The sequence below is a fragment of the Crotalus tigris genome, unplaced genomic scaffold, assembly GCF_016545835.1.
Source record: "Crotalus tigris isolate CLP2741 ecotype Arizona unplaced genomic scaffold, ASM1654583v1 scf7180000018829.1913635, whole genome shotgun sequence".
Classification (NCBI taxonomy): Eukaryota; Metazoa; Chordata; class Lepidosauria; order Squamata; family Viperidae; genus Crotalus; species Crotalus tigris.
Window position 1 is genome coordinate 1,107,259 of NW_024097219.1, and position 17,458 is coordinate 1,124,716.

Consider the following 17,458-nt stretch of genomic DNA (forward strand, 5'->3'; position numbering starts at 1 on the left):
TCTTGGGAAGCGTAAGAAAAGGGGACTTCCTGATGTCTATCGACCTCACGGAAGCGTACCTTCATATCCCCATCTCTCTCGCCCACCGCCAGTTTCTAAGGTTTGCACACAGGGGACGCCATTGCCAATACAGGGTACTCCCATTTGGCCTATCATCGTCTCCCAGGGTATTTACCAAGATCCTGGCGGTGCTAGCAGCTCACCTAAGGATGGTGCCAGTCAGAGCCCAATGCTACCTGGACGACATGTTGATCCAGTCATTGTCTACCCAGGCTGCCCTAGCGGACCTCAAACTGGTGGTGAAGCTGCTCCAGGATCACGGGTTCTCGATAAACTTCCCCAAGAGCCATATGGTTCCCACAACAAGGCTGTTACACTTGGGGGCCATCATAGACACGATGGAGTGCCGGGTGTATTTATCACAGGAACGCTGGGACAGTATAAGGGAGTCAGTCCTCCAATTATGCAGGGGTCGAACAGCAACGTTCGTCAGTCTCTCCCAATTGTTAGGGAAGATGATCTCAGCCATAGCAATCGTCCCGTGGTCCAGGCTCTACTCCAGGGAACTGTAGTGGTTCCTGCTCCCCTTCCAGAGGCAGAACCTCAGTGCCTCCCAACGAAGGGTGAGACTCCCACCTCAAGTATTGCGCTCCTTCACCTGGTGGCTGTCGCCTGCCATGCTCAGAGGGTCCTACTTCAAGGAGCCAGATCGGCTTGTGCTAACGACTGATGCAAGCCTGTTCGGCTGGGGAGCGCACCTTCGCTCACAGTGGGCACAGGGCCGTTGGTCTCACTCAGACCTTCGGCACAACATCAATTGGCTGGAGCTCCAGGCCATACATTTAGCCCTCCGCCACTTTCACAGACTGGTGGCAAGGCGTCAAGTATTGGTCCTCACAGACAACATGGCTGCCAAGGCTCATGTAAACTGACAAGGGGGCACCTGATCTCGGACTCTATTGACCGAAGCTCTCCTACTGGGCTCCTGGGCAGAATGCAATCTGGCCTCCATCAAAGCTGATCACATTTCAGGGGAGGTGAATACTCAGGCCGACTTCCTGAGCAGAGAAACGGTAGATCACTCAGAATGGCACCTCCACCAGAGAAATCTGTCACCGCTTCGGCCTGCCATTTCTGGACCTCTTTGCGTCCCCGACCAATGCCCAGCTGCCTTGATTCTTCTCCCGGTTCCCCTCTCCAGGGGCGGAACAAATGGATGCTCTTTGGAGCCCATGGCTGGAGGGTCTGCTTTATGCCTTCCCCCCTCTCCTTCTCCTCCCGGCGATAATCCGCAAGCTTCTTCGGGAACGAGCAGAGATAATCCTAGTGGCCCCTTACTGGCCAAGGAGGCCTTGGTTCGCTGATCTGATAAGTCTGTCCCTTGCAGATCCATGGAGGATTCCTCCGGATTGGGTCTCGCTCAGCCAGGGGACCATCCTCCATCCGGACCCCCAATGGCTACAGTTAGCCGTCTGGCACTTGAGTGCTCAATCTTGTCACGGGAGCTTTGCTCACCAGGGGTCATTACGGTAATTCAGGCTTCCCATCGCCCTTCTACCAACCGCATTTACGAGGCCACGTGGAAGAACTTTCGCTCCTGGTTCTTGGGTCGACACTTGTCACTCCCAGAATTCACAGTTCCCCATATCCTGGACTACCTCTTAGAAGGTTTGGAGAAGGGCTTGGCCCCAAACACATTGCGCAGACAGATAGGCGCTCTTTCCACAGTCCTCACTTGCGGCTCTGTGGGGTCCTTGGGACATCACCCCTTACTCCGCTCCTTCCTCAAGGGTGCCGCTAATACCAGACCCCCTACAGTGCACAGGTACCCTTCTTGGGAGCTACCACGATTCCTGCAGGCTCTGACCAAGTCACCCTCTAAAACATGCGATGTTCGCTACCTGTCCCACAAGGTTGCATTCTTGGTGGCAATCACGTCAACGTGACGTATTTCCGAATTGGCAGCGCTTTCTACCTGGGATGACCTGTGCATTTTCCACCAGGATTGAGTGGTCCTTCGCCTCGACCCTACATTCCTTCCAAAGGTCAATTCCCTTTTCCACAGAGCCCACGAAATAGTGCTCCCAGATTTTTGCCCTAACCCATCACATGATCTGGAATGGCAATGGCATCTGCTGGACATCCGCAGAGCGCTCCGGTACTATATTTCACAGACAGCAGCATTCCGCAAATCAGAGGCCCTCTTCGTCTCCTTCCATCCTTCCTCCAGGGGTCGGAAGGTTTCCTCTTCCACAATTGGCAGGTGGATTAGGACGTGCATTGCGAGGGCGTACCAAGCTGGGTCACTGCTGGTTCCTCCATGGGTTACAGTCCACTATACACGGAGTGCAGCTACTTCCACGGCTTGGGCCATTCAGGTGTCCATTGAGGACATCTGCAGAGTGGCCACATGGTCCTCACCATTTCCTTTCATACGGCACTACAAGGTCGATAGGTTTGCCTCAGCGGAGGCCTCCTTCGGTAGGAGGGTTCTTCAACAGGTTGTACATCAAAGTGTCACACCGGACCGGTCTACTTCCCATCCTCAGGGACAGTAGGCTTTGGTATGTCCCATTGGTGGATTCTCCATCTCCAGTGCTGGAGAAGGGGGTGTTGTCTTACCTGAATGCCTTTTCTTAGCACAATGGAGAATCCACTCCCACCCTTGTAGGTCATTTGGGCCTAGGGTTAGTCTTAGTTTAGTGAGCCACAACGTCTTGCTGTCAGTTAATGGCTACGCTCGCGTCAAGACTGGGATCTCTATGGTCCAGGACGGGCGTGGCAACTTTGGCTGACTTGATCTGATTGGGCAGGAATACAGTCTAACCCATTGGTGGATTCTCCATCTCCGTGCTGAGAAAAGACGTTCAGGTAAGACAACGCCCCACTTCAATATAATCATAGAGCCACATAGCCCGGAAGCACTTTAGCTAGTGCTGGAGGTGAAGGGTAACAGGATGCTTCACCTGGACAGGACAGTCCAAAGTGATTTGAGCCTACCTGAATTGCTTCACTGGAATCCACTCTTCTTTTGGAAGCAGATAATATCAACCCCTATAACATGAATTGCTTTGCCAAAATAAATCTAATTTGCTTCACGCAAATTTGCTATTAAAACATAGTTAATAAGATTATAGCAAAAAACATGGAGCACTAAAAACTATACTTTTGACACTTCAAAGCTTTGTACTACCCCACATTCATGTATGTAATGAAAAAGAATAAGTGTTTGTCCCCTATGAAATATGCAACATGCAGAAGAATAAAAGAATCAAACAGGGTGTCTGCTCTATGGAAGCCATACTATGTATCTCTGACAGTCATACATTATTCAGATCACTTCTAAACACTGTCTGCAATTTGTGTATGCTTGATGTTGATTACATTGGTCATAATTAATTATGATTAGAAATTCTAAGTATTTTTGTTAGTTTCTTTGCGATGTGGATAAACAGACATCTTGAAAACTTGAGACACAAAAATAGAAGCTGAGCTTTGAAAAATAAACACTGTTGGGATGTTTAGACAGGTAAGAATGGACCAACACTCTGCAAGTAGAAAATATTTTCTAAGCTCTTTTTGCACAAGATAGATGTATGTACAAATGAAGAGTCAAGTCCAATTATAACATCTGAAATGCCGTTTGGTAAAACCAGCATAATTTTGCTGAATCGATGTTTGGCTTTTTGTATACTCCTAAATCTACTGAGAAAAAGCTTGAGCTCGCATGAACAACAAATCAATCTCACCAAGAAAACATGGAGAACGGGGTGGAGAGAAAAAAAAAGGAGTGTTTTTAAAGAACTGAAGTCTGAAAATTAATCAAACAAGTTTAGTTTTTGAAATTTCATATCATAATAAGAATTATTTCTTCAGAAAAATATTACTGACAACTGGCTCCTCAATGGCACCACACCTTAAAATAAATATTGACTCTTTTACAATCAGATTGTCATAACATTAATGCCGAGAAAGAGTTCCTCCCAACTAAAAAAAAAAAAAAGCTAGCTTTTTTCCCCTACGGAAGAAATCCCTCATTTTGAAAATTTTCAAAAATGTTAAAGGGTATTAATGCTTTTGAATTTTGGTGTTGGAGAAGTCATCTAAGAATGCTGTGGAGAGCCAAGAAAGCTGTTCAATGGATTATTGAACAAATCAATCCAGGGTTCTCCCTCAAGACACAAATGACCAGGATCAAATTATCCTACCTTGGACACATTGTGCACAACCCTAGCTCTCTGAGGAAGGCTTTAATCCTGGGAGGGGTAGAAGGAAAGAGAGCCAGCAACAAGGTGGACGAACTCAGTTACAGTGGCAAAAGGTGTGCCCTGAAAGACTTGAAGGACTAGGTTGGGTACAGATCGTCCTGGAGAATATCTATCCACGCAGTCACCAAGAGTCAAGAAAAATTTGATGGCACATAGTCAATAGAATTATTAGCTGCAGATGCTTGCCCTACTTTGTCATGGAACCTGAATTCCAAGAAAGCAGGCTGCAATGCCATGTGGAAGGGAGCCGAGAAGCTGTCCTTCTCTGTGGCGACTGCCACAATGTGGAAAGAGCCTGACCCATTCCAAGATGAGGACAGACTTTCCCTGTTGTTTATTTGAAACCGCCCTTTTCCAATACGCCTTCCAGGCAGAAGGTATCATCTATCAGGAATTGCAGCGAAGTGCAGAAGTATTTTGAACCCTTGAAGAACAGTCTAGGCTTTTGTTGTTGATGATTATGCTGCTTTTAATGTGATGTTGTGATAGGTTTTGCCTGAATTCATTGTGAGCTGTCTAGAACTGTATGGGGAGGCAGCATATAAATTATTGCAATTAAAATATACAAATAAATAAGGACTTCTCCATATGTACAGCTAAACCAAACCCGATATGCCATGTAATTAATAATAAGATGTCAACTCAAGGAGCGGTGTACACCAGGCCCGCTGAGAGATAACCCTTTGCACCATCCATATGCACGCATACAATACACATATACACATGTGTGTATATCCACACACACACCCCGCACAGATACTTGCTAATTGCTTCAGTAAGCTCAATCTAAATCCCCAAGGAAAAGGCCAAGCAACCCCCATCCTCTGCATGCAGTCTCTTCTCTAAGAGACCAATTTGTCATCAAACTCAAGCAACCCTTTAAAACATAGACAGCATTTTTACTTCAAAGAAATGAACCTTAATTTGCCTAAAAATAAACACTAAAAGGCTAATTATAGTTCTAATAAATAAAAGAGCAGACATGTAAATGGATGTGCCTAATTAATTATTGCTAATTGACTGCTCTAATGTACTGGATGAGACCCGCATCCAAAGCAGCAAAGAGAGTGGGAAATGCAAATACTTTTGCTTAGGTCAGCCCTGTTAGGTAGGGGTGGCTAAGGCCATACTTTACAGAAGGTTGGACTAAGGAGTTAGTTAGATGGCGCTAGATAGAGGGCACCGAAAATAACCGGGATGGACAGTGGACAGAACTGTTACCAAGACAACAATCAGAGAGGGGAAGCGTAATTTCATTAAAAAAAAACTAGTTTGAGTAAATAACCCAGACAGGCCCTTCCCAAATTCATATGAAGATAAAGTGAGGGAGGAAGGAAGCACATTCAGACTTAAGAGGGTCTGTTACTGTAGCTATTCTTTAAACTTCTATAGCTATTTATAAAACTACTTTAGTGATGTGCTGGACAGTGATGTGCTGGAGCTGGCTTGCAGGAGCCAACTGCTACATTTTCAGAAGTTTTATGAGCTGGTTGAGAGCCAAACACCAATTCCTAGTGCACCAATGCTGTGGCTTGTTAGTAATGGAGCTTGCCAAGCTAGTTGTGATGCATATGTTATCACACCACTGCACATAAGCATTTGTTTCTTAGCTTGCTCTACCTTATAAGTCTGACATTAGTGGGCTCCAAACAAGTACAAGAGATCCAAAATTTCCAAGACTGTATGCGATGTAAATTTCATATTCAACTGAAATGAACCTGTCTCGTAGGTGTTCTGCGTAAATGGGAGGGGGTGTTTGTGCCCTTCTGCTTTCACCTCTTGTAAAGGAATGTAGAGATTATCTTGGTAGGAAAGAATTCTTAAGGACCTGGAGAAGCGCTTACCATATTTTTCCATCTATAAGACACACCCTTGTATAAGATACTCTGGCATGCAAGTTTCTCTGCGCTGATCAGCTATTCGGCGGAGCGCCGAACAGCTGAGCTGGCAAATCCGGAAGTTTGACCGGCCGGCCGACAATCTTGTCCCCTCCCCCCTCCTGTTAGTGGCAAGCCCACAGGGGCTTGACACCTGCACCAGGCGGCATGGCAACCCACACAGGCATGCCCTGGGCTGTGGAGGTTATCATTATTTTTCTGTGTATAAGACGCTGCACTTGTATAAGATGCACCTGATTTTTGAACAGGGTGTTTGCAGGAAAAAATAGCGTCTTATACACGGAAAAATACGGTAAATAGTGTAGAGGTTGAAGCAACCCCAGCAAGAAACTCAGAATAACCCCACCCTGATTTTGACAGTATAAGAGGGAGCAGAGAAAAACTTGGGACAGGCTCCAAAGGTTCTGTTATTATCCTTTCCTTTAATTAAATGGCATTCCAGGGATCTCTAAGATGTTTGTCTCTTGACTTGGCCTACTTTAAAGGGCTGAGAGCTCTAGGCTTTCTGCTACTTTGGATTCCTGAATATAACCTTTTTTTTTTCTATTAGAAAAATCTACAGAGAAGACTTCTGAAATACTGACTCGAATTTCTGCTTAGAGTACAATCACCGCTTTCACAAATGCATCTCATATAGTTTCAGATTAGATATGTTGCAAACATTATTTTATTTATTGGGCTTATTCCATCCGCTAAGAATTCTGAGCGACATATATTCCAACACGTATACATCAGGTTAAAACATAAATATATCACCATATATCAACATGAACAAACATTGGGGCACCATTTAATGTACAAAAAGATAAAATCTAGTTCCGGAGGGAACACATTAAAATAACCCACTCCCGGAGCCAGCTGAAATAGCCAGGTTCTAAGGGCCTTTCTAAAGCATACAGTAGCAGCCTGTTTCCATGACCCCTATAGATCAGCAGTCTCCAACCTTTCTGGCACCAGGGACAAGTTTCGTGGAAAACAATTTTTCCCCAGATCAGGGGGAGATGGTTTCACGCGCAACTTAAATCCCGCATATGCATAGATGAAGCTTCACTAGTTCACCTCACTCACCTGATGCTTACACAGCCCGGTTCTTAACAGGTCACGGATCGGTATTGGACCTGACCTGCTATAGAGGGGACCCATGCTATAGAGGACCCCTGAACAAAGAGACATGAAAGGAGCCTTTCTACTAGATTGTATCAAGTGGGCAAATACTGTTGGGCACAGATGCTCCTGAATACATATTTTATGAATCAGAATAAAACCATGAAGCTATCATGAGGAGACTAAACCAAAATTTATTCTGTGAATTATTTTATTTTTTGCTACATTTTTAATGGTCCATCAGACATAACACTTTAAAAAAACCAAAAAAATCCTGAAATCATCCTACTATCAGAAATGGGTGCAGCAAATCCTTGACATGTTCTTATATCCCAGACATCTCAAACTCGTGACGTCATGTGACGCCGCACAATGTATCAGGATGGTTTTGCCATTGCCGGCAGTGGGGTAGGCACAGCTTCTGGATGACGCGTCCGGCCTGCGAACCGGCAGTTTGACACCCCTGTTATATCCCTTTCAACTTCATGAGTCCATGACTTGTTTCTCAAGTAAATTACCTAGGTCTACCAAGATTACAGGGCTAGATGGAGGTAAAATTAAATACCAAACGCCAACAGTCACTATTTCCATATTGAACCAAGGGAACTCTATGGATATATTTGTGAAGCCATTAGGCATTAGAAAAGAGCAGCTGGCCCTTTAAAGAACAAGCCCATATCTGTCCATAGTTGACTTGAGCCCTGAGAGTCAATAAAGGAAAAGAAGGGGGTTCTGGATGAAAACATGTTTTGTTTATAGAAAGAACTCTATAGAAGTTTATAGAAAGCTGGCATCTTAAATGAGGGAATTTCCCTACAGTAAGAATTGCATTAGGTTTGCATTTTTAAAATTCTTTTTAACTGTCTGTTGTGTCTGTGGAACCTTATCTTCTTCTGGCATCTATAACAATGCTGAATTTTATTTAAATTCTGGAATTATCTAGTTTCCCCTGGGCACCCACATCAATTTAGCTGAGCTAAAAACTCCTACAGTTTAGTTTGGCTTCCTATTCTGCAGTTAGCCAGACCCAGAGTGGGATCAGGACTTCCCCTTCAATCCTCTCCTGGTTTCCCAAAGGCTGATTTATTTATAAGGAAGAGTTGGTGGCAGCAGAACCTAGTTTTCCAGTTGCTGTTTATTGACTGATACTGGTTACCTCAGAACTGTAGCTCCTTAATACAAACTCAAAGGAGGCTTTTGGATTAGACCAGGAGTAGGCAACCTTGGCTCTTTTATGACTCGTGGACGTCAACTCTCTGAATTCCTGAGCCAGGAATAGCTGGCTCAGGAATTCAGAGAGTTGACGTCCACGAGTCATAAAAGAGCCAAGGTTGCCTACCCTTGGATTAGACTGATTAATGAATAAATCGGGGTCTGCATTCTTTGCCTAATGGCAAGCTACCTAACATAAAAAGTATGAGTGCAAGGCTGCCTTTAGATATGGCTTAGCCAGCCTTCCTCAAATCGTTACACCCCAGATAGATTTCAACTCTTAAAAACCAGTTACCAACAAAGGCAAATGCTGGCTGGTAATTGTGTGAATCAAAATGTAATGCGTTGGAGTCGCACCAAATCTCACAATACGTAGCTTAAATAACATATATGAAGTGATAATAACCACTTTTCATTCGTACATCTGGGTTACCACATAGTGCAGCACCAGTAACCTTTATAACTCCTTTCATTTTTCTGATCTCAAATACACAACAGTGGGAGATCACCTTAAGATATATTGGGGACTAGGAGCAACAGTATACCAGAACACAGCGGCAGCCTCACTTACACATGCATATAAGCTAAATCATTAAGCATCGACAGAGATGTTTGACATACATAAAAGCTGGATTTTTTTTTTAAGTGTGCACACTTCATTCTCTCATATCCCCTTTTCCCCAGACACGTGACACCTACGTGCAATTTTCCTTTTTGTGGTGAACTTCACTCTATCCAGCTGCTGCTTTGTTCTTTTCTTCTGCAGACCATGTTCCTCTTTGGACTCTTGCTGCAGAAGAAAAAATATGATAAATATATAAGCTACAGGAGATGCTCCCATTTGCTGCCCTTCCTAGCCCCCTGCCTAACCTTTGTCCAAATCTCCAAGGCCAGGCAAAGAGAACAAGAACCGAAGAAAAGAACTGGCATAAGTGCAGACTCAGTTGGTGAGAAATTTCAGACACAAAGAAAAGAACACTCTGTAGCTAATAAAAGAGCCGTATGATAAATATAATGAGCAATAAGACATGCAGACAAACAAGCAAACACATGTCAGAGAAGACAATATACTTCACGTCAGTCACTGCCAAGCCAAGTACCCGCAGTATGAGATTTTAATGAGAAGTTGTTTTGCTGGAAAATTCAAAATTTGATGGGAATATAAAAATCATATTAGCTCATGCAGCTAGCATGCACAGTATAGTTGGATACTTCTTTAATACAGCAGAATACAGCAGAATGCAGCAAAGATATTTCCTCAAAGAAAAGGACTAAAAAATCAGGAGAAAAAGAATCCCAATTTGAGTTGTGAAAAAAGCCAGCCTATGTCTCAGTTTACTCTACTAACTCTATTTGTTTCCCTCCGAGCTGGGCGTGGAGGTGGTCGCATCCTTCAAAATGGCAATCATGCTACAATCTCTTGAAATTGTCAGCTAAGCATATTTTAAAAAGTCAACAGCCTAATAAGCAGTAGTCGGGGACAGTTCAATTCTACAGTGCATAACAATGGAGGTACAATTGCAGACCATATTCATGCCAGGAAAGACCAGAAGACAGTAAACATAAGTAGTTATGCAGGACTCTTTTTAATAATGGGAGAGATGAAAATGAAAATTGATCAAAGAAGGAAACCTGGGATGATTGCTAAAATGAAATCAAATGGTCCAGTACAAGAATGTGCCTACCTAGAATAGAATAGAATAGAATAGAATAGAATAGAATAGAATAGAATAGAATAGAATAGAATAGAATAGAATAGAATAGAATAGAACAGAACAAGAATGTGCCTGCCTAGACTAGATTAGACTAGACTAGACTGGAATGGAATACCTTATATGGCAAAGTGTGATTGGACACACAAGGAATTTGTCTCCAGGGCAGAAGCTCTCAGTGTACATACAAACAGTAAAGTAATATAATTCTAAGATACCAACAGGAGAGGGTAGTAGAAAAAATGAGATAATAGCATAGAATGAACTGCCACCAACAAAATAATTGAGACTGCTTTTAAGAAAATTTACATAAGTGAAACAACATATCTTAGTCTGCTACTCACCTTAAAAAGAAATATCAGTAGAGAAAGCAAAGTTGTTTAATATTGATTTCATTTTTAAAAAACTAAAATAGCTATGAATATTGACAGAGACTAAAATGTGAAACCTAGATAAACTATTTGGTTTATCTAAATGGAGCATTCATTATATACGCGAAGACAAACTAAGGAATCAAAATGAAAACAGATATTGCAGCAAGTATGTGGAGAAAACTGAAGTGAAATATTAAAAGATACCTTAACCAACTGATTTAATGCTTTTTTCCAGTCAATCAGGATCCTCAATACACAGCTAAAATATAATCTGGTTGAAAAGCCTGGGACACATATGCTAGGGATAGGCATGTTTTGGCTTGCAAATCCCATAATCTTAACATGGGTGAGGTCAATTGAGGTGATGGAAGATGAAGTTCAAAACAGCTGGAGGACCACAAATTGCCCTTCATTACGATAGCCTCAGCTTCAAATAAAAGCAACACCAAGAAAGCTACAAATGGTGTGTGTTCCATTTCTTCACTCTGGAATAAGAAGTCCTATAACTGTACATGGGATTGCCTTCCAGATATCAAAAGTATTGATCCAATCCCAAATCATGTTCCTTAAGCAAGCATGAATTATTTGAACCAGATTAAACATTCACAGGTGACTAAAAAGAACTGCACTTGGAGGATAACAACAAATTGATAAAAATGAGAAAAGAGAGAGCAGTTGGAGCTCCACTGCAGTCAATCCTGCGCTTTAGCTTAATTAAAAAAATGTCAGTAAAGAATTAGTAGAGCCGGTAGCCATATTAGATGTTTAAAAAAAAAACAATGAAAGAATCTTACAATACCTGAAACAACAGAAAACATAAGCTTTCAGAAACAAGTCTGCTTTGATTCTAGGTCATAAGACTACATATTTTACACTATTAACTAATTAGTTATTTTTTTCTGTTTTTAATGAAAAACCTGACATAGCAGGTATCAGATTTGTGGATGATATCAGGCTGGGCTGAATTTCTAACACACGATATAACCCTTTCTAAATGAACTGAATGCAACTGGAATTGGACATCTGCCCATCAGAGATACCAGACTACTGATCCAATCCCAAATCATGTTCCTTAAATAAGAATGAATTGTGTGAACCAGATTAAGTGTAATGAGCAAGCATAGAAAATGTACTATTAAAATAAAATGAAGCAGAACCAAGTACTGGTTCAGACAGTGGCAATGCTGTGAAAAATATATTCTTTAATAACATTACAGTATTTCTGAGTTCTTCTTAAGCCCCAAAGTAATTTATGATTGTTTACTTTGAAACGCTGAAGTAATAAGAAGAGTTCCCCCAACTAACATCAGCAGTTTAGGAAGGTATCAAGGCCTATATAAGTTCAAAGAAAAAGGTGGACAGTGACATATTTTGAATCCTTGTATCAGTTGACAGCCAGTTTGGTGTAGAGCAGTGGTTCTCAACCTGTGGGTCGGGACCCCATTTGGGGTTGAACGACCATTTCACGGGGGTCGCCAAACAACGCAGTCCGCCATTTTTCTCCCTTTTCCTTAGCTGTGCTACTCCCTTTTATTCTGTTGGCTTTTGAAAGCCAATAGAATAGACTCTCTTGAATAGAGTCTAATTCTATTGGCTTTCAAAAGCCAATAGGAATTGTCCAGGCTGTCTCTGCCCTGCTGAGCCCGCCAAAAGTCCCATTCTGCAAACGGTGCTGCACCAGTTAAGTAGTCCTCAACTTATGAACGGTTGAGTAATCCTCGACTTATGACCGGTTGGGGGTCGCGGCATTAAAAAGGTTGAGAACCACTGGTGTAGAGGCATCAGACTAGAAACCAGGAGACTGAGAGTTCTAGTCCCACCTTGCCTTTGGGCCAATCATTCTTTCTCCAACCTAGGAAGGAGGCAAAGGCAAACTACTTCTGAAAAACCTTGCCAAGGAAACTGCAGGGACTAGTCCAGGTAGTCGCCATGAGTCAATGCTGACTTAAAGGTACAAAGTAAAAGAAAAAAGAAAAAGTTTCAGTTTTTCCTTACAGGAAAATGATTGATTGATTTAAAAAATTATTTGCTGCCCGTCTCATTTCCAACGGACTCTGGGTGGCAAATAAAAAGATTGGTAGGCTAACGTTGTCTTCCAGATCTAATCCTCTTTGTTTTGGAGCTCTGACTATGTAGGGGGTGGGGCTAAATGATTCATGAGGTTCTTTTGAACCGCATTATTCTACATTCTTACAAATAATGGATTCTATTTGCTAATTTTAATACGAGTTTGTAGGGGATGTGAAAGAATTTCCACTCTAACTTACTACAACTGCAAGGGATCTTGCAGAGATCTTTGAAAAAAGAGAAGAGGCATATTAATTTTGGTTCTATAATTGTTGCAGGGAAATCATTCCCCTGATACACAGAGCACTGCTCCCAGTTGGCTTTAGCACCAAACGAACACGCATGAAATTTAACAGAGTTCCAGCAGCATTTCCAACTTTCCCTCTTGTTCCTATTTGCAGTTCTATCTCATGCCAATGTTGATCTTCCCCACCTCTACAAGTATTCATATTTTTAGAAACCAAATCTAATCCTGCAATTTTCTGTTCATGTTTTCGAATTGCTCCTGGGGACTCCTGGCATCTTCTACTATGATGTGCTTGCAGCTTCACATAACTCACCGTCATTTGTTGATTTCATTAGTATGCAAATGCTGATCAATAGTGAAGATGTTAAACAAAAGCAGTCCTAACCCTTGTCCCTTCCTCATTATTCCTCTGTTTTCTGTTACTCTTTCTGAGATCCAGGATGGAAGAGAAATTAAGTGGTTACAGTGGGCTGGGGCTTTGTATGATGCATGGGGAAGGTTCCTTTTTCTACCTTCAGTATCAGGAGCTTGGACGTCCTTCTCCAGATTTACCTGATGATCAGAGATAATAATTCTAACTATGTATTAGCTTTCCTAAAAAAAAGCAACAGAAGGCAATCAAAGCACTGAGCAAATTCATATCACATTGTCAGGGGAAGAGAAAGACTTTCAGAAAAATAATGGACTGAAGTCCCACAATCCAAGTGACCCAGTTTCGCTAACCAGATTAGGTTGGTGAACCAGAGATTCCACAGTTTTTAAAGAAAAAAAAATAGAATATTTCAAGATTCACCATTAAGAGCACTTATTCTCATCCTGAACAAAAGCCCTGTTCAGAGTTTCCACTGTATCCTTAGAATAAGGTGATGGGAATAAAAGGTGACACCATGACGCTTCAGCTCAAACCTCTACTAATTCTTTGACAGCTCATATTCATCACAACAAAAACCCTTCTACTTTGAGCAACTGGTTTATGCAAACCTGTGAATATATTAACTAAATCTATACAAATAGATTAACTTAAAATAGTTTTGCTTTTTTGTTTTTTCGTGAAGAATCAGAACTGCTCTTCAGCAATGAAGATGAGAAGGGAGCAAATTTAGAAAAAACAGGTAACAATAGCCAAGACCTTACCATTATCAAAAAAGATTTTTGAGAAGTCTAGAAAACATTTTCCTACACTACTGTTTCTCACTATTTCCCCAATCTTTTGCCTAATTTTTAACTACTTCAGTGTCCTATATTTATGTTATTATGCTTCCATACAATAACCTTAAAATTTAACACTTTCAAATGTCAAACTGTTGCAGAAAATATCTTGCAGCAATCCAAAAAATCTTGAGACTATGGATTTATTCAAGATGAGACAAGACCTAGAAATGCACACTTTTCCCTTAACATCAGACTTCTATTAGTATAAATGAGCATTTCTCAAACTGATGCTTTCTAAATATGTTGTGATTAAGCCTCTCAGAATTTCCAGCACTGGCCATCCTACCCAGATATGCTGAGACTTGTAGTATGGGACTGAAGTAGATCCAACCAACAGCACAAAAGCTGTTCTCTATAATCAAATGGATTTAGTATCTACAAAAAGCAGCTCTGCTACTGACTTCTGTTTTGTACTTATAATGAAAGGTGGGCATCCCAGAATCCAAGACATACTTCATTGCCGAAGGAAAAAGTTCTGTCTTATTAGTATTCCCACTTTCTTTATAATATAAATATATCTCATATCACACACAAATGTAATATATGACTAGCTGAAGTCGGGAGGAAATTCATTTTCTCTCTGGAAACGTGCTAGCATTTAAATACTGAAAAAAGGCAATTATAAAAGGCAAAACAAGTAAATCTCCTGCAGTAAAAGAAGTGAATATTAATTGCAAAAAGGTGATGGTTTCAATGGAATTTATGTATGATTTGCTACGCCAGAAAATTATCAGTACAGAGCTAAATTCAATTCATTCTCATGGGCTCAACACATACATGCAGTTTTTATTAATTGTGATTTTAAAACTATTTTTATTTAATAGAATTCAAAAATGAAAGATACTGCTTAATTACATCTCCAATACACTCATGGGAAGCAAACTCCTTAATCCAGAAGCATCCATAGTCTGTCAAGAGTGATCTTGAGACACTTGTACTGTATGAAAAGAGAAATAAACAGATAAAGGCTATAGGGCTGCTCTAATCTGACCTATAGTTTTAATAATGCTCATCCATTTACAAGAAAAGCTAACAGGTTCGGTTTGATCTGTACACTATATAATTCTGCCAATAATAAGAATTCTGGATAGAGACTTCTTGTTTGGGGAGGGGAGGTGTTAAACATTTTAAAATATCACAATATAAACATATAATATAAACTACATTGCTTTCTTTATAAAAGGACTTTATCCAAGGACACAGAAAGAAATTAGTTCTTAAACAATTCTACATTTAATGTAAGCACTAATCTTTTTTACCATTATTATGGAATGGCTGTGTAACACATTCAATGACTGTGTGAAGGCCATATCTATGCCTGACAATTGGAAGGACCTTATTATTGTTTCCCTGTTAAAAAAAATAAGGCAGCAGTATCAAGACCACAGGTTAAAAAAAACCGACAGAATCAGAATTCTGCCAAACACCTTCCCAGGCATACTTAATAAATTCAGTGAGATATAAATTTAATAAACAAACAAAAGATATAGTATTTACACTAACTATTTTTACCTTTATTATATGGCTATAGGAGAGGGAACAAGAAGTGACAGAGAGCAGAATTTTGGAAGTGAAATGTGATTTTATACCAGGCAAGGAGTGTGCAAATCTTACTATAGTAAACAAAAATAGTTTAGATGGTAAATGTAAAAATGTGCTGCATTTTGTTGATTTAGAGAAAGCATACGATAAAGGATGTAGGTTTAAATTATGGAATATTTTGCATTATATGGAATTGAAGTTTGTTAAATATGATAAGTGCAATATGACAGATGTAAGCATGTGAATAAATGGAATATTTAGCGAAAGATTCACCACTGAAGTAAATTCTGGAGTAAAATAAAAATCCGTGATGGTCCCTTGGTTATTTATGGAAAAGGTATAAGGAATGCTCATACAGTAGATGGTAAAAACATGTTAGGAATGTAAATGTACACACACTAATGATTGTTGTTGGTTGAGAAGTCTCATGTTGGAAATACTGTAAAACGTAAAAGCTTTTTTTTTTTTCTGTCCGTTTGAGTCAATGTTGTTTCCTGGTGACTGCCTGTACAAGTCCCTGCAGTTTTCTTGACAAGATTTTGCAACTGTCTCCTTTCTAGTGACTGGCCCAAAGCCACACAGCTGGCTTCATGCAGCTGGCAGGATTAGAATTCACGGTCTCTTGGTTTTTAACCTTGTGCCTAAGTGTGGATCTGGAAATAATCAGTGAATAAGAGATCACGGTTATTGTGTTTGACAGGAAAAGTGAAATGAGTAACTGCAAGTTATATATAAATTGCAAAGAAGAGACTTGTCAAGTTACTGCAGCTAATAATATAAACTGTCCATTTGTGAGCTCTGTGATAAAAGTTGCTGGGGGAAAAAAGGCTACTGTATATAGATTTGTCACAACGCACACACATACACAGACACACACATTCTATGACAACAAATAACCATCCATTTAATAAGAAAATTAATAAGATTAGGCAACCAGCAGAGTTTATATAATGAGCCTTGATCATATTACGGCATTTCATGTATTTCACTACATGTCTTCATTAACAAAGTAATATAGGCTGTATGTTACAATTACAAGGCTCACAACTGTAATCCTGATAGCAACTTATTGTTAAAAGCTAAGCAGGAAATATAGAATTATTAAATCTTAAGGGATCAAGATCTTATATAGAGGACAGCATATATTCAGATATTTAGTGGAAAGGTTTTTAGATTAATATGTGAAATTCAGGTTCCCATCTTCAGCTTTCCTATCCCACTATTAGTGTTAGGTAAATATATCTCTACTTTTTTTCATGCCCCCCACACACTTTCCTTTACAGTATTTAATTTTTATTCAAGTGAATGTGTATTTCTTTTTCTCATCTATATTCTCCACCCTTACTTCAATTTCAGATGGATTTCAACTAATTGGAACATTTAATTCCTTCAACGTTAACATACCAACTAGTAATCAAGAGCTTTATTTCCCAATCATAAAACAATACTGAAGAGCAATAGAAAAATTCATCTGAGATCAATTTAATCAAGTATATAGAAGAAAATGTGTAGTTGGATTATTGCTCCATTAAAATGAATAGTTCTAATAAACTATAATCTAAAAATATTATGTAGTGTGGATATAGTCAAAAGGTAAATATACTATGTTTCTAAGCTGCCATCATAACATAGGAAGCCTGTTCTATATTAGTAAAAAAATTGCGTAGAATATAGTTGGGAGAGAAATGAAAAGAAAGATTTCAAAAATTAATGTTGTAGTAAAGGAATGCAATTGAGTTGGAAAATGATTGCTACATTCTAATACATTAACATTTTTATATGCTCAAACGTAAAAGTAAACACATAATGGAATGGAAGTTTG

General features: G+C 40.3%; 1 protein-coding gene across 10 annotated transcripts in view; it reads right to left on the reverse strand.

The window, feature by feature from the left end:
- Positions 1-17,458, reverse strand: part of UIMC1 (ubiquitin interaction motif containing 1) — an 83,732-nt gene that overhangs the window by 46,817 nt on the left and 19,457 nt on the right. For 6 of the 10 annotated variants that reach the window (XM_039356783.1, XM_039356784.1, XM_039356791.1 and 3 more), the window contains exon 3: positions 9,182-9,272. The exons of 1 other annotated variant lie outside the window; for it this stretch is intronic. In XM_039356783.1, the coding sequence (XP_039212717.1) occupies positions 9,182-9,272 (91 nt within the window). Of the gene's footprint in view, positions 1-9,181; positions 9,273-14,949; positions 15,032-16,033; positions 17,274-17,458 lie in introns of those variants that run through there. 3 more of the 10 variants (XM_039356785.1, XM_039356786.1, XM_039356787.1) reach the window with 3 other exon arrangements.